The sequence below is a fragment of the Notamacropus eugenii genome, chromosome 6 (genome assembly GCF_028372415.1).
Source record: "Notamacropus eugenii isolate mMacEug1 chromosome 6, mMacEug1.pri_v2, whole genome shotgun sequence".
Lineage (NCBI taxonomy): Eukaryota > Metazoa > Chordata > Mammalia > Diprotodontia > Macropodidae > Notamacropus > Notamacropus eugenii.
This window is the reverse complement of record NC_092877.1, coordinates 40,796,698-40,818,729: the sequence shown is the minus strand read 5'-3', so window position 1 is coordinate 40,818,729 and position 22,032 is coordinate 40,796,698. Positions and strand designations below refer to the sequence as shown.

At 43.8% G+C, this 22,032-nt stretch overlaps 1 protein-coding gene across 8 annotated transcripts in view; it reads left to right on the top strand.

Moving 5' to 3' along the window:
* Positions 1-22,032, top strand: part of ABCC8 (ATP binding cassette subfamily C member 8) — a 123,371-nt gene that overhangs the window by 86,350 nt on the left and 14,989 nt on the right. For 4 of the 8 annotated variants that reach the window (XM_072619621.1, XM_072619619.1, XM_072619617.1 and 1 more), the window contains 14 exons: positions 1,209-1,307; positions 2,176-2,260; positions 3,126-3,206; positions 3,873-4,010; positions 6,933-7,058; positions 8,880-8,982; positions 9,795-10,036; positions 10,330-10,496; positions 11,606-11,675; positions 13,599-13,756; positions 15,508-15,600; positions 18,777-18,879; positions 20,327-20,440; positions 21,195-21,315. In XM_072619621.1, the coding sequence (XP_072475722.1) occupies positions 1,209-1,307; positions 2,176-2,260; positions 3,126-3,206; positions 3,873-4,010; positions 6,933-7,058; positions 8,880-8,982; positions 9,795-10,036; positions 10,330-10,496; positions 11,606-11,675; positions 13,599-13,756; positions 15,508-15,600; positions 18,777-18,879; positions 20,327-20,440; positions 21,195-21,315 (1,700 nt within the window). Of the gene's footprint in view, positions 1-1,208; positions 1,308-2,175; positions 2,261-3,125; positions 3,207-3,872; positions 4,011-6,932; positions 7,059-8,879; positions 8,983-9,794; positions 10,037-10,329; positions 10,497-11,605; positions 11,676-13,598; positions 13,757-15,507; positions 15,601-18,776; positions 18,921-20,326; positions 20,441-21,170; positions 21,316-22,032 lie in introns of those variants that run through there. The other 4 variants (XR_011969365.1, XM_072619623.1, XM_072619624.1 and 1 more) reach the window with 4 other exon arrangements.

Sequence of the window (22,032 nt, the reverse complement as noted above, 5' to 3'; positions counted from 1 at the left end):
CTGACAATACTTATACTTTCTGGGAGCTGAGGCATGGAGATGAGATCTAGTGGCTGGTTCAAGCTGGGGTTCTAGAGGTAGTTAGTGGGTGCTCCCAAGTTTCTCATCCTTCTCAGTGTTCCAATGAGATCTGATTGAAAACAGACATTCCCTGGAACCATGTGGGACTTAGCCTTGTGTCTGAGAAGTTTGTGGTCCCACTTGAGAAAGAGTTCCAGAGAATGAGGCCCCAATCACATTGTGGGAAGGGGAGCTTGCAAACAATCTATCCTCAACAGTCTATTCCCATGCAGGTAGGAGCTATATGAAGGCACCACTATACTCTCATCTGGGAGCTATTATGAATTTCACAATATTAGAGTCCCTCATGGCCCTAGCTGTAAAGTGATGAGAGATCTAAAATTCAGGTCACAACCACTGGCAAAACCCTTCCTCCTTTTCTACCCCCACCTCCATCTTCCTGGGCTGAGAGAAGTAGGGTCCAAACAACAGCAGGGCTCCCCTCAGCATGATTTTGAAGTAGGTGAGGACATTTCTGTTCTTCACTTTTTAAGGTTCCCCCTCCCCTCTCCCCATGAATCTATTCCATGATCCATTTCCTATCATCTTATTCTCAGCTGATTTTTCAGCTATTCTTATAATGTAGAGATAGACTGATAAAGATTGAAAGTATTTGTTAACCTCTTGGGGGAACTTCTGTCAATCAAGCAAGTGTTTTCAGGCACTTACTATGGGCTAGGTACTTTGCTAGGCAATTGAGAGAAGGAAGGAAGGAAGGAAGGAAGGAAGGAAGGAAGGAAGGAAGGAAGGAAGGAAGGAAGGAAGGAAAGAAGGAAGGAGGGAGGGAAGGAAGGAAGGAAGGAGGGAGGGAAGAAAGGAAGGAAGGAGGGAAGAAAGGAAGGGAGGGAGGGAGGGAGAAAAGAAGGGAAGGAGGGAGGAATGGAGGAAGGAAGGAAGGAATGGAGGGAGGGAGGAAGGAAGGGAGAGAAGGAAGGAAGGAAGGAAGGAGGGAGGCAGGGAGGGAGGGAGGAAGAAAGAGAGGGAGGGAGGAAGGAAGTTTTGTGTATTCATACAAAAAAAATGACCCTCTCAGGGTAACTTTCTTGTGCTTTGATAAGTTGGTAGAAAGGATACTCAGGGGCCCTCTGTAAGGCTGGTCTGAGGTAGTCACATCAAATGCACTCATTGGCACTCACCTTCTTTTTCAGAAAGAGGGGTCCAGTAGCCTATGCCTCCCAGAAACCATGGTTGCTTAATGCCACTGTGGAGGAGAACATTACATTTGAAAGCCCCTTCAACAAACAACGGTAAAAACTGTTCTCTCATGGTGGGAGGTAAAGGGCTACTAGAATCATTACCAAATGGGTCAGCAGCCAGGTCTATCTCCCCTTACTCCCCATTTCTATGATACCTCCATCTCCATTGCCCAGAACTGCCCAAGAGCCCAGCCCTAATACCCTCCATCCAGGCTATTTTTAATTGTATCTTCTAACAATGGTTCATATGTTCAAAGAATACTATTTTCAACATCATTGCTGGGTCACTGTGTATGTTCCCATCCAATTTAACATCTTAACTCTAGATCTAGGAAGAGATCTCAGAATTTTCTGAATGATTTATTGGAAGTGATTTCAAATACAAATTCACTTTGGCTATCTGCATCCAACTCAACCAGAGCCTTCTGTTTAGGGATGGGAGGAGGAGGGAGAGAGCAGGATAAGTGGAGAGCTGTTCAATCTGATGCTGTGTCAGAGCCTGGGCTCCTGCTTCCTGCCCTCTCTCTCTATGTGGCTTCTCCAGCTCAGTGCAGGAGACATTTCTGGGGTGGGGGAGCTAAGTAAATATTTAATAGTCAGCATGGTCAGTTATCACACCCTCTCTGACATGCAAAGATCACAGGGGCCCATTGTTGCTGGGTCACTGTGTATATTCCCATCCAATTTAACTCTTTAAATATTTAACTAGCCCAGTTATGAGCTGGAATAAGGTGCTGAGCCTGGGCGCTTTCCTGAATCAGGTGGTGTTTGCTCTCCCAAGCTGGGAAGGCTCATTAAGCCATCTGTGTCCATGACAGTCTCTCAACCCCAAATCCCTCTTCTGGGTAATGACCCTCCATAAAACACAGCAGAGACTCTTGGGCCAAGTCATGCTACATGCACTTCTGTCCCCCCACAGGTATAAGGCTGTCATTGATGCCTGTTCTCTCCAGCCTGACATTGACGTCCTGCCCCATGGAGACCAGACTCAGATTGGGGAACGGGTTAGTAGCTATCTTCTGTGATATTGGGGTTTTCAAAGCTCATTCTCAAAATGACCCTTCTCACAACTCTGACTTATCCCAATGCTACCCTGCACCAACTCTTTTTCAGAGATCCAGTTACAAGGTGCTAAAGAGTTATCTGCCAGAGGTCAAAAACTATTGCCAGGAGCCCTTATGAAGAGAATTTCTAGTGTAAATTTGTCAGGAGGCAGCTGACTTGAAGAATAACAAGAGAAGCCATCATTTTATCCAACTTAGATAAATAATTTCCTTTGACCAACTTTATTATCTGAAAATTCTTCTTTGAGTCTAACCTAAATCTCTCCAGCTGCAGCCAATGTCTATTTCTTCCATGATCATGATTATTATATTAGTACTGGCAACAACAAATGAAAGCACTTTCCTCACCTTTGTGAGGTAGTTAATACATATATTATCAAGCCCATTTTATAAATGAGAAAACTGAGGTCCAAAGAGGTTAAGTGACTTGCTCAGGGTCATATAGAAGTAGAACAGCCAAGTCTGGAACCCAGGTATCCCCTTCCTCAGACTGCAAAGGGTTTATAAGTGAGTTAGAGAAGTGTAGACAATGAGTATAGACTGTAAGGTATGCCTACTTCAAAACCCATCTGAGGCTTTGAGACTGGCAATATCTAGATAAGAAAGAACAAGAATAAAGTTAGATAAAAATTAGATAATAAGTTAATAATAATATTATAATAACTTCCAGCTCTATAATAATAATAACTTAAAACTTCCCCTGCTTTGGGCATAGATAGCTCCCTCCACACTCAGTCTTCAATCTCTATGATGTAGCCCAGGGAGAGGGCAATGCCAATGACCAGTTGCTCTCTATTGGTACCAGGGCATCAACCTGTCAGGAGGTCAGCGTCAACGTATCAGTGTAGCCCGGGCACTGTACCAGCACACCAATGTTGTGTTCTTGGTAAGTTTGCCTAGCTGTCACCCCATCACCCCCTCTACTTACACCTCATCCCACCACACTGTACATGCTCAGCCCTTGCCCTGCATGACTCTACATTTTACTGGCACAGGTAGATAGTGGGAGTGTTATTAAAGCCCCATTTTACAGATGAGTCTCAGAGAGCTGGTGACTAGGAAATGGTGATACAGCTAATATGTCAAAAAGTCACTTTTCTAAATTGGATCTTTTGACTCCCAAGTCTAAGATTTAGACTGGGGGAGGGAGGAAGAACGTACAGGAAGGGGGCAGGTGGAACAAATCCTAGGAAGCAACTGTACCCTACCTTTCCCACCCTGAATACCCCTCAAAGATGTGATAGAAGAAGAGGTGGTTATCTCATGATGACACTTAACAATGAGAAAGATGCTGATTATGCCACCAGCCTACATTCCTACGGTGATTAGTAGTTTATAAAGTCATTTCATAGATATCTTGTCTGGTCCTCATGGGAGCTTCCTGTGATAAGTAGTGTCTCACACTGAGGCCCTTAGAGATGAAGCAACTTTTCTAAGGTTATATATCTAAGTAGCAAGGCTTAAAACTGGTGTTATTCCAATTATGAGTATTATTACCATTATATACCTACTTCACAAGTTCCTGCCTCTAATCTCTCCTTTCTCTGCTCAGGATGATCCATTCTCAGCCCTGGACATCCACCTGAGTGACCACTTAATGCAGGCTGGGATTCTTGAGTTGCTCCGGGAAGACAAGAGGACTGTGGTCCTAGTGACCCACAAGCTGCAGTACCTGCCCCATGCAGACTGGGTAAGAGCCTGGCTAAAGGGCACCAAGGATGATCAGTTTAGGGGGCTAAGAAAAAGAAGAAGGGGAAAGAGAGGGAAGGAGGGAGTCAGCAACAACTGAAATCCATTCTGATGTCTAGATTCAGGCCATTCTTGCAGTCAAATATAGCTTATCTGGGAGTTTTCCCTGGCTGAGATCAGTCTGACCCAACCGAGGCTACCTAACTGGTTACTTGCTATGAGTCTCCAGAAGGGATTCAATGGTGGGCATGAACTATCATTCTCTAGAGGTCCGACATTCCCCAGTCCTAGACTGAGGTCCATGGTGTGCTGGAACCTGGAGAGGATTCAAAAGAGACATAGTCCCAGTCCAGGAGATGCATTAGTCTAATGAAGGAGACATAGACTCTCTATCCTCCTCAGGGAAACTCTGGTAACCCAACGTCTTTTTCACTGGAGAATGTCTAGTTTGAAGGGGAGACACAGACTCTGGCCTGAGCAACTTCCTACTCCTAATGGAAGGCACAACAATGTGCTAATAACAACACCCACTTATAATTCCATAACACTTTAAGGTTCACAAAGTTTTCCATGTTGTTACTCCTGTCATAGAAATAGAGTTAAACTGAGGCACAGAAGGTGAAGTGATCTGCTCAAGGTCACACAACTAGCAAGTCAGAGTTTGAATTGGAAGCCAGATCACTAGTGACTGCAGATTGACCAAACTCAAAGAAAATCCCCAAGAATGGTACAGATGGGACCAAAGCTTTGAGTCACATCAAAACCTGACACTTTCTCACCCCAGCCCTCTAACTGTCTAGAACCCACAGCAGGAGCTAGTCTGGAGCCATCTGAAGTCCAAGCAGAGCTGCCAACACTCCTGTAGCCTCTTTAGAGAAGGCAGTCAAAATCAGCCCTCACCCAGTTCAGTGACTTAGAAGTCTGAATGAATGAATTCATAGAATCACACAATCTTTAGAGCTAGAAGTGCTTTCAGAAGACATCTGATCTGCTCCTTTACCAGATGGGGAATCCAAAGTCTAGAGTGGCTAAGTGGTTTTCCCAAGGTTATACAAGGAGTGGCAAGACCCATATCAGAACCCAGGTCTCTCAGCAACCAGTCTGCAGCTCCCTGTTCCAAACTTCTCTTCCTTCCATTTTATAGACTATTTTCAAAGAAACATGGGTTTATTATGTCTTGCAGGCAGACACAGTGACAAAAACATGAGCTAACAAATGTGTGCCAGATGCCAATAGAGATCCCACCAGACCTGGTTTAATGACTAGGGAAGAATATCTTCATATTAATCATAACAAGCAAAACTGCAGCTGGCCTAAAGGCAATAGTGAAAGTGAGAGGCACTGATTGTAATCAGTCACTCAGCATCTTTCATATTGAGCTCTAGAATACTTTGAGGACTGAACCTGGAGTGAGGACAACCTGGGTTCTAATCCTGCCTCTGACCCTCATTTTGTGTCCCACAGGCAAGTTATTTAATCTCTCTGAGCCTCAGTTTCTCCATTTGTTACATAAGGATAATACCTATAGTGTCTGCCTCACCGACACTGCTGGGAAGTTCAAGTGTAGTAATGGGTGTGAATCACTTTCAAAACTTTAAAACTGTATATGGAAATCCATTATTATCTTAACTATATTACCAATGATTTATTGTGTGCAAGAAGTAGTGTGGAGCACATTATTAAGGAAGTATTAAAACAGAAAAGGAAGTGGTCCAGCCCTGTAACAAGGTTAAGGGATAATAGATAAACAGCTTCAAAGCTATGCTGGTACTCAAGGAACTCGAAGGCTTTTTTCCATTTATTGCTATCACTTGTCTTCATTTTTGTTTCCAAGTATATGTCCCACCTCCCCTAGCCACTGAACCACCCCTCATAAGAAAGAACTGAAAAAGAAAGAGAAAAAAGCACTTTGGTAGAAGCACTCAATGCATCAACTGAGAGTGATAATGTATGCAGTATTCCACATCTGCAGTCCACCACCTCAATAAAGAAATGAGGGAGGTACATTTTCTCAGCTCTTCTCAAGGCTCATAGTTTTTGGTTATTATGGTAACACAGCATCCGATTTCTGTACTCACGGGATGTTCAAAGACCTGGAGGAAAGTATCCAGGATAATACTTATCTACCCTTTGGGGGATTTATGAGATGTAGACAGGGCAAGACTCACACCAGATGAGATTTAAATAGGCTGAAAATGTAGGAGACAGGTCCTTGCAATTTGGAAAGCAGTTGGGACTGGTCCAGTGTCTTTGCTTGCTAAGAGTCTTTGCAGAATAGGCTGCAATCTGTATGAGGAAAGGAAGTACCCACAACAATGAGGACATGACTCCATGCTTTAAAATACATCAAGTGTATGTAAATGAATAGCACTGACATCTTTGAAAGTTCTTTTTAAAAAGCTTGCTTTCCTTTTTTTAAAAAGCGTGTATTGTTTTGTGTATGTGCATTTATATGTATATATACATATGTATGTATATCATTTTCATTTCCAGATTTCATTTCCAAATATTTCCAAATTCTCTCCTCCCCTGTCCCAAATCCCTTGAGGCAAAAGTGACTTTCTAAAGGAAATTAGATGTTTCCCCTTCATCTGATTTTGATCATTCATTTCCTAAATTATCATATAGATAAGGATCAAGTCCATAGCAGTGCCCTGAGTTTCTATAAACTCTGAATGGGGGACTCTATCTAATGAGATTAGACTATAATACAGTTTCCATGAATTGTAAACAGGAAGAATCCAAAGGGGGAAGGAGAAAGCAGCACCCTGGGAGCTACAATAGGCCAACTGCTGCTATGAGACCTCTCTGCACAACTTCTTAGTGAAGCACCCTTTCCCTTCACCAGCCATCCCTCCTTCCCCTGTATCCCTTCTTCCTCTTCAAGGTGACAAGAAGACAAGTTGTATGCTTGTTTTCCCAGATCATTGCTATGAAAGATGGCACCATCCAGCGAGAAGGGACACTCAAGGATATCCAGATGTCTGAGTCTCAGCTATTTGAGCAGTGGAAGACACTCATGAACCGACAAGACCAAGAGCTGGAGAAGGTGGAGACTTGGGGACTGCTGGTATCTGGGGTTTTCAGTTCCCTCTGTCCCTCAGCAAGGGGAGTAATACCCAACCATTCCTTAGTATGCTTTGTCTTGATGAGAGCTAGCTCTCTTCCTCCCTGACACAGGGGGCCCACAGAAAATGAAATGAGTGCTCTCTTGTCTTAGTTAGTAATGAGCTGTTAAGTCAGCTGGAGAACTCTGAACAACTCAAGAACTCTAAGCCAGAATAAGGAGGCTACCTCCCTTCTCAATGTGACCCAGCAGAGACAGAACATGAGACTGGATGTGCTCTAGGTGGTCTCATTTGGCATTTTTGAGGTGCCTGAATCATTGGCCAGTGAAGGGCAATATTTTTTTTAAAAAATGACCTTAGGGTCCTAATATCCCTTATCTAGATAGCCATTGGCTCCTTTTCCCCCACTTTTGTCTATATCTTTTGTTTTTAGATCACCTTCATTTCAAATTATATCCATCCCCCTCTTTCAACCAGTAATCTATCTCTGGTAACCAAGATTTTTAAAGAAAGAAGGGGGAGAGGAGGAAAGGCACTTCAGCCAATCAGAATTCCATGCCCATTGTCCCCAAACTCTACAAATAGAAAAGGAGATGCATTTTCTCACCTTTCCTCTGGGGTCGAGCTTCTTGGTTATTATAACTTCATAGCATTAAGTTTTTATTCAGTTTTAGTTTTTATTCTTTTCATTTACATTTTAGTAGTTATTATGTATATTGTTTTCCTGGTTTTGCTTACTTCAGTTTGCATCAGTTCTTTGAAGTATTTCATGCTTCTCTGAATTCATTTACATTATTTCTTTCACAGTAACATGCCATTAATTCACATACCTTAATTTATTGTCATTCCCAAGCTGATAAGTATCTATTTTGTTTCCAGTTCTTTGCATCTATAAAAAGAATACCTCGGTGTATAGGAAGCCTTTCTTTTTGCCATTGACCTCTTCAGGGTTTGTATTAGACCTCTGAGCCAAAGGATATATTGATCACTTTTTTTAAGCAAAATTCCAAATTGTTTTTCAGAATGGTTGGACCAATTCACAGCTCTACCAACAGTATATTATTGTGCCTAACTTTCCACAACCCACCCCCAACACTATTTCCAGCTTTTGACAGTTATTTGCATGTTGTTTCCCCACATTAGACTGTGAGCTCCTTGAGAGCAGGGATTGGTCTTTGTATTTTTTATTTTTTGTATTTTCAGTGCTTAGCACAGTCTTGCATATAGTAGTAGTCCCTTAATAAATGTTTGTTGACTGACTTACTGACTAACTACCTAACTGAGACATTATAAGGGGAATGTTTTACAAATCTTAAATTGTTATGGAAATATGAAGTATTAATATACTTTATATTAAATATATTCTATTGCAAAGGGGGTTGACAGGTATATGGAAAGGACTAGACAATAAAAATTTCCCAAAAAAGGCTCATCTCTAGGTAAGATCATTAGGTGAAATCACTAATTCCATTTACACTATAATAATGAATTATTGCTGGTTACTTAGATCTTTGAGGGGTAGGCTACAAGCCAAGAATCTGGGACTTGCATCATGGAGCTTAGAGTCTAGAATGGGGGTAAGGCATGTTTACAAATAACCACAGAACAATTTAGAATATAGTAAGTACAAAGTCTATACCCAAAGTGTCGTGGGAAAGTTCAGAAATCCCTTAAGGCTGAGCAAAAGGAAAAGATGGCCTAGAAACATAAATCTGTCTCTTTCTTGCCTCCCCATTCCACTTTCCTGGCTTGGGGAACAGCAGCTGGTAGTGAGCAGTTTTGACACCCTGGCTATCTTTCAGGAGACTGTGGTTTTTGAGAGAAAGAACATGGATGTACCAAAGGGTCTGCCCAGAGCCATGTCTTCCCGAGATGGGCTCCTGCTGGATGAGGAAGAGGAAGAAGGTGAAGTAGCCTTGATTCTCACCTCTCAGGGCCAGTCCCAGGCCTCAGAAAGGTGGCTGAGATAGAGATATAGTGGTGGCCTTTGCCTCTGACAGTGAAGGGAAAATTTGAGAACTTATGTCCTTGGAGTAGGGTGGGCCTGGTATTGAGACCACTTTGGGGGTCAGTCATAAAATTAAGGGACTAGGTCTAGGACTTGGGGACTCTGAAGGGCAACAATCCTAAGGTCTTGAGGTCCCAGGGAAATGTCCCTGTAATTTAGAGAGCAGTTGGGATGGGCCCAGTGTCTTTGCATGCTAAGAGTCTTGTGCTGAATCTATGCATGTAGAATTAACAACATGCTAACAAGTAGGCTCAGTGACCCTTGATTTTCCGAGATTTTCTCACTCCCACAGAAGTGACTATAATTCAAAGGGTAAATGAAAAGAGAGAGGTACAGCCTCCTTGTTCAGCCTGGTAAACATTTACAAGATCAGCTTATACCTAAGGAGGCGGCTGATATAGTCCATGGGCTGAGGCATTCCTGGGAACTTGAAAGTAAAGGAAATTTAGACTTGGGAGTCCAGAAAGCTGGATCCCAGACTCAGCTCCACTGTCAATTTGGCGTGTGACTTTAAGTAAGTCACTAAACCTCTTTGTTAGTTTCTTTCTCCAAATATAAATTAGGAGTACAACTCATTGACCAACCCACCTCCCATGACAATTATATGAAGATTAGATTGGATCAAATGAGATAAAAGACCCAAAGCTCTTTGAGAGGTATAGAACCATCAAACATGAGGTGATGGTAAGATCATCCTTACCACTCACAGAGGATATGGCAGAGAGTGAAGAAGAAGACAACTTGTCATCTCTGCTACACCAACGAGCCAAGATACCATGGCAAGCCTGTGCCAAGTACCTGTCCACAGCTGGTGTACTGCTTCTGCCCCTCCTGTTCTTCTCACAGTTGCTCAAGCATATCGTGCTGGTTGCCATAGACTACTGCCTGGCCAACTGGACAGACAGTGCCCTGGCCCTGGGACCCGCTACAAGGAACTGCTCCATCAGTGAGGTAACTTCAAGCAAGCCCTGAGAAAACAGGGAGGGCCAAGGGAGCCCTGGGGTGTAGAATGTCAGCAAACTAGCAAAAATGGAAATAGCAAATGTGGGTGGGGCTGCAGAATGGTAGGCACACTAACACAGCGCTGGTGAAGCTGTAAATTGGTCTAAACATTCTGGAAAACAATTTGAAATTTTGCTCTATGAAAAAATAAGTTACCAAAATGTGCAAAAGAGGGCATGAAAGAGTAGGAAGCCCCTTTGCAGGAAGACTCTGAGATAAACTTTTGTTTTTGACCATCACAGGATTGCTCCTTCGACCACAGGGTCTACGCCATGGTATTCACAACTCTGTGCAGTCTGGGAATTGTGCTATGCCTGATCACATCTGTCACCGTGGAGTGGACAGGCCTGAAAGTGGCCAAGAGGCTGCATCGAAGCCTGCTGAACCAGATCATCCTGGCCCCCATGAGGTATCTTCCTCACCATACTTCTCACCGTAGAGATGCCACTTTGTCTCCTCCATACCATACTAAGATGCTACTTTGTCTCCTCCATACCATACCAACATGTTATTTTGTCTCCTCTCTACCACTCTGAGATGCTACTTTGTCTCCTTTTCATCATACTGAGAAGTTTGTCTCCTCCCTATCACTCTGAGATGCTACTTTGTTTCCTCCCCATCATACTGAGATGTTACTTTGTCTCCTCCCCATCACTCTGAGATGCTACCTTGTCTCCTCTCCCTGTATAATATTCCCATCCTGTCCTCAGGAAAGCCTCCATCTTTTATTTTCCCTCTTCCCAGTGAGGCACCTTTCCACTTCTCCAGTGGGATCTTCTATTCCCCTTCCCCTGAGGTACTTGGTTCCCCCTTCCCACTCAGCTAAAGAGAAGTTCTCTTCTCCCTTGTCCATTGAAGTACCGTCATCCCCCAGTGCTCCTCATCTCTCCTTTCTGTTCAGACCAAAGTTTATGGATTAGTCACTTCCTTCCACAACAGCCCCAACTGACAATCGATTCGGTTTCTGTGGTTGGCTAATAGTGCACATGGCTACTCGTCAATCAGTAAACAGGCAGTATTACTTGATATTTTATAAACCCTCTACCTCACCCTATCTCCTATGGTATGACTGATTTTCTTTTTACTTTTTGCCGCTCAGATATTTGTGTTGATATCATGCATCAAAGCTTGAATGTGAGGATTAGGAACTCCTACTTGAAAGAAATCCCTCTACTGGTGCAGACTGGTACATTTCTGCAAGTTATGGTGCCTAGAGCACTTAAGTGACTTGCCCATGTTCATATAGCCAGAATATGTCAGCAGCAGGACTTGAACCCAGGAATTCTGGTTTTGAGGCTGAATCTCTAACTGACTGCACTGAATGTTCCCATAGAAGCCTGGACAGATGGGAGCTGGGAGGGATTGTACTGCACTCTGGGGTAGGAGGGGAATGGGAAGATGTAGTTTCTGGGAACCAGAGCCTAGATACACACTTGAAATAAATTGCTAAATAAATACACTTACATCATGAACAGGTGCTGGAATAAGTGGCTTTCCTTTTCTCTTACTGTCTCTTAGGTTTTTTGAGACAACTCCACTTGGAAGCATCCTGAACAGATTTTCATCTGACTGTAACACAATTGACCAGGTAATGAAAACTGGGGTCTAGTTTCCATGTATTCAAAAGGGAAAGAGAGGCTGGCATGCTCCAGGATCTTTTCTTAGACCATGTCATCCTCTGAGTTGAGGGGAAGAAATTCCCTGCTAGAAAATGAGCAAACACATGCTCCCCTTGTGCCAGGTTCCAAAGCATTTGATACAGGTTCACTTGAGAGGAGAGGGAAGGACTCAGAAAGTGATATGGACACAGGTGTTTATGACCCTTTGACAAGAATCAATACCAAACTCTTTAGTGTATAACCTGTCCCTAAAACTTCAGACAACTCCAAGTACAGCCGAGTATACCAGACCTTCCCAGGGATACACACACACACACACACACACACACAGAGAGAGAGAGAGAGAGAGAGAGAGAGAGAGAGAGAGAGAGAGAGAGAGAGAGAGAGAGAGAGAAATACATAAGGAAAGCCATCCAGGCAACCAGTTTCCTACAGATTTTACTGTTGTACCATGACAAGGTCTCACTTGACACTCTTGTTCACCCTACTTTCAAAATTTTTACAGCCATTGAATAAAAGTCAATTTAGGGAACATCAGTCTTGGATTCCCCTGCTTTTATATTCTAGCTACAAACAGTCTTGGAGAAATTGTGGCCTTTGTCAGGACCAATGAAAAAGTTCTTGCCTTTCTGCTCCCACAAATCAACTGCCTTGAATCCTTGCTTGTGGTGATACCCTGAATCCTTGCTGTAACCTTGTCCTCAAGGCAAGGTACACCTTTATTGAGAGGACAACATTATGACAAAGCCTGACCAGTACTTATGAACATTTTGGGTTAGGATCTCAAAAGAAGACCTACACTATACAAACATCTGTTCCAATTATAATATATATGCATATATGCATATGTAAATTCATATTACTTTAAAGTTTGCAAAACACTTTACAAATATCATGTCATTTTATCCTCACAAGAACCCTAAGAAGTAGCTAGGTAGCATTATAGATAAGAAAACTGAGGCAGGCAAAGGCTAAGTGACTTGCCCAGGGCCACATAGCTAGTAAGTATCTGAGGCTGGATTTGAACTCAGGACTTTCTGACTTGAGGGCAGACCTTTTATCTATTATGATAACTAGCTGCACTATGGGTTCTAATAGTACATCTAGGTTCATAAGTTGTAGGGAGAACTCAATTTAATATTTACTGTGCACCTGTTATGGACACTTTCACTGAGTGCTGGGAGGAATACAGAAGATTAATAAAATACATTGCCTGCCCACAAGGAGTGTATTGTCTACTTAGAGAGAACATATTCCTGACAGCAAGTAGTTAAAGATAGCAAAGGTGCCAAGTGCATGATGCAGAATGTGGCAGAGTTGTATTTAGGAATTCTTTCTGGGTAGAGGAATGGTGGCAGTGACTCAGAGTACAGGTATAGGAAACAGCACAGATGGCAGTCCAAAGTGGGGGAGGGGAGAATGACAATAGTTGTTGGCATAAGGGAACAGTCTGATGGTGGTGGGGAAGATGGTACAACAGACAGTCTGACCAAGCAAGGATGCAGTCCTTTGCCCAAAGACTCTACCACTACCTTCAGCAGAGGGGCAAGAGGTGGATCCTAAAACAGGGGGTCTTGGGGAGAAACTCTTGAAGTAGAAGCCTAAATGAGGAAATGGGAGTACCACGTGGTACAGTTCAATGGAAGCCTGTGAGCTAGAAGGAGATGGACAAACTTCCCTCCCCAAAAGAAGCACTCTGAACCCCACTTTGTGTTGGTGGTCTAGAACAAAGTTACAATCACCTACCTAAGTTACATCTCTGGGATATGTCATGAGTGACTTGGAAGGAGAAGGTCATAGTAGGTCAAAGAATTCTGGGAAAAGAATAAACACTTCCTAATTGGACCTTTGCCCCAATTCTCTTTCTTCTCTTTCTCCCAATCTCCTTGTAGCACATCCCTTCCACGCTGGAGTGCCTGAGTCGCTCCACAATGCTCTGTGTCTCTGCACTAGCCGTCATCTCCTATGTCACTCCTGTGTTCCTCATCGCCCTCCTGCCCCTGGCTATCGTATGCTACTTCATTCAGAAGTACTTCCGGGTGGCATCCAGGTAACTTTTGTTTCTTAGAAAGATGTTACTTCCCTTCATGAGAAGTTAGTTCTGAAAGTCTGTGTTAGTTACTCAAGTTCAAACTCAGACTGCAGTCATCTGCATTTGGCCACAGGGACATTCCCAACAGGAAACCCCAGGGACCTAGGGGTGGGAGACCAGACCCTGAGGAGAAGGAAGAACAGGATACAGGAAGAAGGAGCCTGTTTCTTAAAAGTGATAAGTTTTAAGAAGTAAGAACTTTTGAGAGTCTGCAAAATCTTTACAGACTAGTGGAATTCTGCTATAGCTCAGTGGTTAGGGAGCACTGACTTACAAAGTCTATTCACAATTTTGAGGAAAAATGATCCTTTTTTTTTGCTTGCATAATCTAGACTGCCCAGATAATTTTGCTACCTCTATAAACTGGATGCCCACATGAAGAAATTCAACAATTTCTATGTTTGCAGCTGACACTGACTCTAAACACTCTATATGGTGTTCCCTCAAAGCTCACTTGGGTCACTCAGGGGAATGCCTTGACCCTCTGCTTCCCCCCACTGGACATAGAGGACTAACATTTAATAGTCACAAGGAGAGTTGTCCTGCCTACTCTGGGCTATGGCAGTGACATAGAGGGCATATGCCAAGATCATCCGGAATCTCCAGTGTATTCCTTAAAGGGTGCAGAGTGTAGGGTGGGTAGTGCTTAGGTTGCCATGGGAACCATTCTACTTTTCCTTCTTAATGACTTCAGTCATATCCACAATGACCTTGTTGCACTGACATCCCTTTGTGGGACCTTTAACATCAAACTTTGTACCTCAGATCCCCAGGGCTATTCTTGGAATAAATAACTTAGTGAACTTGGAAGAAATATCATGAGGAGCATTTAGACATTTGGCCTTTAGCACTTACTAGCTGTGTGACCCTGGGCAAGTCACTTGACTTCCCTCAGCTTCCTCATCTGTAAAGGGAGGGCACTGGACTCAGTGACCTCTAAGGTCCCTTCTAGCTCTAAATCTGTGATCTTATGATCACAGACACTTATTCCCTACTTGGGAGCCATCAGAGACAGGACTTTCCCCTGCCCCAAACCATCTTGTGAGACCCAGAACACTTGGTCATTGCAGTGCAGTAAAAGATTAGCAGACCAGGGTTCAGGACACAAAGATAATAGCCCTATTATCCCTGCCAGCTACCTGGCTGTTTCCAAACCTCAACTTCCACATCTGTAAAATGGGGGTAATAATGTCTGTCTATAGAGATAGCATGGAATCATAGAAAGCCAGCCTTGGAGTCAGGAATTCATCTCCTGCATATAAAGCCTAAATCTCTGGGCAAGCCACATAATACGCAACTCTCTTAAGACAATAAGTAACAGACAAGTTTCTGATCTACATCTGTGGAGGGACTTCCCTGGTCCTAGTTGGACCTTTGGTGTTGGGGGTACTCAAGGCAACTAGATGGTACAGTGAATAGAGCACTGGGCCTGGAGTCAGGAAGATTGAATTCAAATCTGGCCTAAGACATTTACTAGCTATGTGACTTTCGTCAAGTCACTTAACCTCAGTTTCCCCAACTAAAATGTTTTATTGCAAAGACTGCTGTGAGAATCAAATGTGATGATATTTGTAAAGCACTTAGCACAGTGCTTAGCACATAGCTGCCACATAAGCTCATTCTCTTCCATGACTCACTCAGGCAAGTGCCAGTCAGGGCACCTCCATGAGTGCAACTTATGGCCATCATTATCACCTGTTTTCCTACAGGGACTTGCAGCAGTTGGATGACAGCACCCAACTCCCCCTGCTCTCTCACTTCTCAGAGACAATGGAAGGTCTCATCACCATCAGAGCATTCAGGTACAGGCCCATCCTCCCAGTCATCCAAACCATGGGGAAAGGAGCAGTCAAAAGGTCACGCACCACGAGCATGGCCCAAAGACTGACAGAGCGGGGACAGACCTGGGTCAAGATTCATGGGGCACACAATGACTGTGGCTGGACATTTAAACAAAATGATGGGGTCAACTGGAATGCAAGGACACTGTGTTAGAAAGGCTGTCACGTGGGAAAAGGATTAGAATTTTTCTGCTGGACCACAGAAGACAAAACTTTGAAATAGTGAGTTGAAGTTATAGAAAAGCAAATTTTAGTTCAATGATATTGAAAAATGTTCTTAATAATTAGAAATAATTAAGCATCATGGTATACTAGGAAAAAATAATGTCTCTGGAGCCAAAGGACCTGAGTTTGGATACCATTTTGAATCCCTATGTGGGTTTGGGCAAGTCAGTTAACCACTTTGGACTTCCATTTCCTCATCTGTAAAATGACTAGGTGAGCTCTGCGCTCCTTTTGAGCTCAACAAGGCTGTGAAATATTTAAATGTGAAATGGTTTGCCTACAGTGGTGGTGAGTGTTCCATCACTCAGAGAAGCAATAGAACATTTGAGATCTATGAACTTATTTTTGGTTTCATATTTTGAGGACCAATATTTCAACATAATTTGTTTCTTTTATAATTTTATTGCTTTGTCTGATGCAATTGAAGACACTATTCTGAGGAGGAGTCCCTAGGCTTCACCAGATTATCACATGGGTCCATGACAAAAAAACTAAAGAGACCCTGATATAGCACAAAGAGGAATAAACTTGGAATCAGAGGTGGTTGCTGTTCAGTTGTTTCAGTCATGTCCTACTCTGTGACCCTGTTTGGGGTTTTCTTGGCAAAGATGCTGAAGTAGTTTGCTATTTCCTTCTTCAGCTCATTTTGCACATGAGGAAACTGAGGCAAGCAGGGTTAAGTGATTTGCCCACAGTTGCAATTGCCCACAGGACATACAGTTACTAAGTGTTTGAGGCAAGATTTGAACTCATGAAGATGAGTCTTCCTGATTCGAAGTCTATCCACTGCACCACCTAGCTTCCCTGGAATCCGAGGTCCTGGGTTCAAATCCTGACTACTTAATATATATGTAGTATTAGTGACTTGGGCTAGATGATCTCAAAGATCCCTCCCAGATCTAAGTCTATGATCCTAAGTTGTCATTCAGCTAGTGTTTTAAAGGGGATTCCTGTTCTGATATAAGTTGAGCTGGATGACCTCTGAAGTCCCTTCCAACTATAAAGTCCATAGGATTTTAGATCTCAAGTTGGAAGGAGCCTTATGGCCCATTTAGTCCTACAGATAAGGAAACTGAGGCCCATGGAATTAATTGGCTTGCCTAATGTCACACAGGTAATGTCAAAGCTGGTATTTGAAACCAGATCATCAGGCTTCAAATCCAATTCATTTTCCACTAGGCCCATGATTCCATAAAGAATCTAGCCCTGATCCATGGACCACATGGACTGATCTGAGTTGCCTTTCAAGTCCCTAGCTCCTTCTTAGAAGTGGCTCTTTGTTTGGGCCCTGAGACTTTCATTCTCATTATTTCCTAAACCTCCACTGACCAACAAAACTCTATGTGAGGTATTGCACTGAACCTCCCAATCTTCCCAAAGTTGTTTCACTGCCCTGGGTTCAAATATCTGCTGCCCCAAAACCTAGTTTCTTCTTTTTACTTTCTCCTCCTACTGCCACCAAGGACATGTGACATATGCTCTCTGCTCCCTTTCTTGCTCCTACTTTAGGTTGGCCCATATCCCTCTCTTGGCTAAGAGCCTCATACAACATATCCAGCCCCCTTATGGATCTCTACCCCAGCAGAAAACAGTCTATTTTTGAACTAGAATACTCACCAGTCAACTTGGTGTTTTCCTACCTGGAAACAGGATGAACTTTGTTTGTCCATTCTTCGATCCTGGGCTCATTCTCAGCCAACCCAGGAAACTTTCTGGGTGCTTGGAGAGCTGTGGGCTCTCTGCTCCCATTTCTATGTAACTATTTGTTCTCTAATCCCTCCCACTACCCACTACCCCCACCGATGGGGGCAGGGAGAAGGGAATCACCCAATAGGTCCAGTTTTTCCATCACTTCAAATATCAGAATAATTCCAGGGGTAGGGAACCTGCAGCCTCAAGGCCACATGTGGCCCTCTAGGTCCTCAAGTTCTGTGAAGTTTGGATTCACTGAAAGGGCCTAGCTCTTTGAGGACCAGGATGGCCATATGCGTCCTTAAGGCTGCAGGTTCCCCACCCCTGAATCCGATCCACAGACCAAACCAAAGTTTATAGTAGATAATCTCTTTCCTTCCAGGTAAATCCTAGATACCTTGTACAACTTCCCCTCTCTTGGCCTCAATTTCTTTTTCTGTAAGATTAGGGTCATGGAATAGATAATCTCGTAGTTCCCTTCTCACTCTAAATCCCACAAACTATTCAAACAACCAATACATAGATTTTTATTAGGTGTCTATTCTGTACAAAGCATTGTGCTAAATTCTGGCAAAGGTAACAAGTTTAGCTAAAACTGTGAAGAATCTTTGTTCTTAAGTAAGTTACAATCCGATTGTAGGGATGAGACTTTAGTAATGTGACATAAAGCTAAAACCAAAGGGGAACAACTAGGGTTTTGTCGCAGGGTGCTGGAATTGAGGGGTCACAAACATTGAACATGTGTATTTCTTCAGCATTATAGAGTCTACTGTAGCAATTAATTCTACCTCCTACTCAACTGAATTTATCTTAACTGCTGCTGGTATTATTTTCATCTCATGAATTACAGAGTTGATTTGAGGGCATGTTTTATCCTGTTTGCCCTGGTTATCAAAATTGCTTATTATAGACCTGATTACCAGGTACTGGGTGGTGTGATGCAGGAGTGCATAGAAAGGAGAAATGAGTTGTATATCGGTATTGTCCATGACTCAGGGCCAAATTAGGAGGGCCACCATGAGGATTTTCTGACCACACACACACAAATACACACATCTAGGCAGAAGGACACAACGAGGATAGAGGGAAGGTTATTCTAGTTCCCTCTTCACCATCCCTTGTCCTCATTACAGCATGCTACCTCCCCACTCTTGTAGCATCTCAGGAGAGGAGTGAACCAGATGCTCTCTCATTGGCCAATCTTTCACCTCCTCTTCCAGATATGAGGCGTTGTTCCAACAGAAGCTTCTCAAGTACACTGACTCCAACAACATTGCCTCACTCTTCCTCACGGCTGCCAACAGATGGCTGGAAGTCCGAATGGCAAGTCCAGATTCCTTGGGGAATAAGAGGCAGTTTTGGGGGTGAGAGTCAAGGGTATATCCAAAAGCAACCTTCACAGGCGAGGGTGGGGAGTCTACAGATGAATTGATTAAAATTAAAAAGGTACTTTGGTCATAGAAAGTCCAAGTTGTCTGGCTGGGAAGAGGGAGAAGACAAGGAGGGTGGAATCATCATCTTCATCTTCCCTTTTTTCATTGTCATCATTTATATAGTTCTGTAAGGTTTGCAAGCATTTTACACGTTATCTCATTTGATGCTCACAGCCAGTGAAGTAGGTACGAATATTCTCATTTTACAGATAAGAGAATTGAGGCACAGGATGGTTAAGTGACTTGTCCACACTCATACCTAGTTAAGTGTCTGATGTAGGACTTGAACTCAGGTCTCCCTGACTCCAAATTCACCGAGCTGCTTCACTAGAATTATCCATTTATACAGTATAAATCAGAATAGTAGTAAAAATGTGAGCACTAGAGAAGATTTAGAACTCTCTCAGTGGAGCAGTCTCATTTCTTCGGTTCAATTTACCCAACAAGCATCTATGTACTGTATCTGGGGCCCTGTGCTGGGCACTGAGGATATAAAGAGAAATATCACACAGGCTCGAATCTCAAAGACCCTGCTACCTGAAGGAAAAATCACTTCAAAAGAAGTCACCCTCAGGATGGAGGTGGGCTGGAAGTGGAATCCATGCCAGGATGATGAACAAGGCTCGGAGATGGGAGAGGATAGGAAGTGATGGGGGGAAGGGCGAGGGAATCCAGTTTAGTTGGAGCATAGAGCATATGAAAGCAGGTCATGTGAGATAAGAATAAGACTGGCTAGAATCAGTCCAGAGCAGATGAGCTGCCCAGAGTCACAGCTAGTAAAGGACAAAGCCCAGACTACAACCTCCCTCCCTCTAGTCCTCTGTTCCTCCCACTGTTAAGCACCTTGACAAGATAGGATGCCTCCTAAAAGAGGGAAGGAGATGCATCATGCACCTCCCCCATCCATTGGGTACAGGGCCCTGAATGTCAGACCTAAATCACTCCACTACTCCTCTTCTTTCCTCATCTATTGTTTTGTTCTCTGTGTGTGAATGAATATACATATATATGTATGTATGTATGTGCTATGTATATGTATATAGGTATGCATATATGCGGTGTATGTGCTGTGCATGTGGTGTGTGTGTCAAATGTGGTCATTTCTGCTGCATCATCTGTGTATATACTGTGTGAATGAAACATGTGCAAAAATGTGTGTATGGAGCCATTACCGCTATTCACAGAGAGACTGTGTGTGTGTGTGTGTGTATGTGTGTGTGTATGTGTATGTGAAACCTTTACCTGTATAGAAGAAGGCTCAGGGTGTGGTATGGGAGGATTTGCAGGAAGGCTATCTGGGGGGCTCATGATGCCTGAGGAGCCATCTTTTATCCCAGGAATACATTGGTGCCTGTGTGGTCCTCATTGCTGCCGTGGCCTCCATCACCAAATCCCTGCACAAGGAGCTGCCTGCAGGGCTCGTGGGGCTGGGCCTCACCTATGCCCTCATGGTGAGTGAGCAAGGTAGATCTCCTGTTCTGGTAAGGGAAGGATGAGGGCACTTATCCCTAATGGCTCACTAACACCAAAATGATCAGTGTCTCAGGGCCCCCAAACTTTTTAGGTCAGACTTTTAGATAGGAAAGTTTACTAGACTTCATACTGTTCCCAACCCCCACCCCCACTCAAAGTAGGTCAGGGATCACTGCTAGAGCTGGAGTGAATTGAAAAATGAAATCTCTTACTCCAAGGCTGGATATTAAGAGTTTATAGTTTAACATCCACCTACCAATCTCTTCCATGTCCATTTAAGTATTGTGATGGGAACAAAGGTCCCAAAGGCAATTCTTCCCTATAACCTATTGTCCCAAACCTCTTTTCCCCAGCTGTAGAATCTCTCCACACTCTTCTAGCTTCCCCTTCTTATAACAACCTAAATTTCAATCCCTTGCCCTGCCTGACTTCCAAGTTTGAGAACTGACGTCATCACATCATCGCTGTAGTCCCCTAAATTCAGAGAGCTGGCTGAGCTGACCCTGCTCCCAAATGAATCAATGAATAAATGGTAATTAAGTCCTACTATGTGGCAAACACTGTGTTAAGAGCTAGGGAAATGAAAAAAGGCCAACAAACAGTGCCTACCTAAAAGGAGCATACACTTTGATGGGTCCCAAAGTCATAGCCCCCAGTTGTTCAGCAGTCCCTAAGGTTAACTGTTGTCTGCTCTATCTGTGAGGAAAGGCTGTGAACCCCTTTCCTCCATAGGTGTCCAACTACCTAAACTGGATGGTGAGGAACCTGGCGGACATGGAGATTCAGATGGGGGCTGTTAAAAGAATCCATGGGCTTCTGAAAACTGAATCTGAGAATTATGAGGGACTTCTGGGTAAGAAGAGTCAGTAAGAAAAAAGGATGAAAGTCTTCTGGGACAGGGAGCTCTGGAAGTCAGGAGTTTGGGGGAGAGTTCTGAGGGTCTCTGGGAAGGGACTCAGGGGGGAATGTGGGATGTCGGGGGAGGTGACTGAAAAGCAGAGTGAGGGACTGATAGGGAGAGTGGGGGACTTCTGAGGAAGGTGGCTGGCAGAGGTGACTCAACTGCAGAGTGAGGGGTTACTACAGAAGGTGATGCATAGGAAGAGTGGGGGATGTCTGGGGGAGGTACCACAGGGAGAATGAAGGACAGAGAGAGTGGGTGTGTAGAACTTCTGGGGGAGGTGATTCAGGGGAAAGGTGTGGGACTTCTGGGGGATGTAACTCAGAGAGTGAGACATAGAGAGAGAGAGTGTGAACTTCTGGGGAAGGTGGCTGGGGGGGATTGTGACACTTCTGGAGGAGGTGACAGAGAAAGAGTGTGTGGGACTTCTGGGTTTGGTGGCTCAGAGGAAAAGTATGTGATTTCTGGGGGAGGTGATTCAACTGCAGAGTGAGGGACTTCTTGGGGAGGTGACTCAGAGAGTGAGGGACAAAGAGGGAGAGTGTGAACTTCTGGGGAAGGTGGCTGGGGCAGGGGGATTGTGAGACTTCTGGAGGAGGTGACAGAGAAAGAGTGTGTGGGACTTCTGGGTTTGGTGGCTCAGGGGAAAAGTGTGTGATTTCTGGAGGA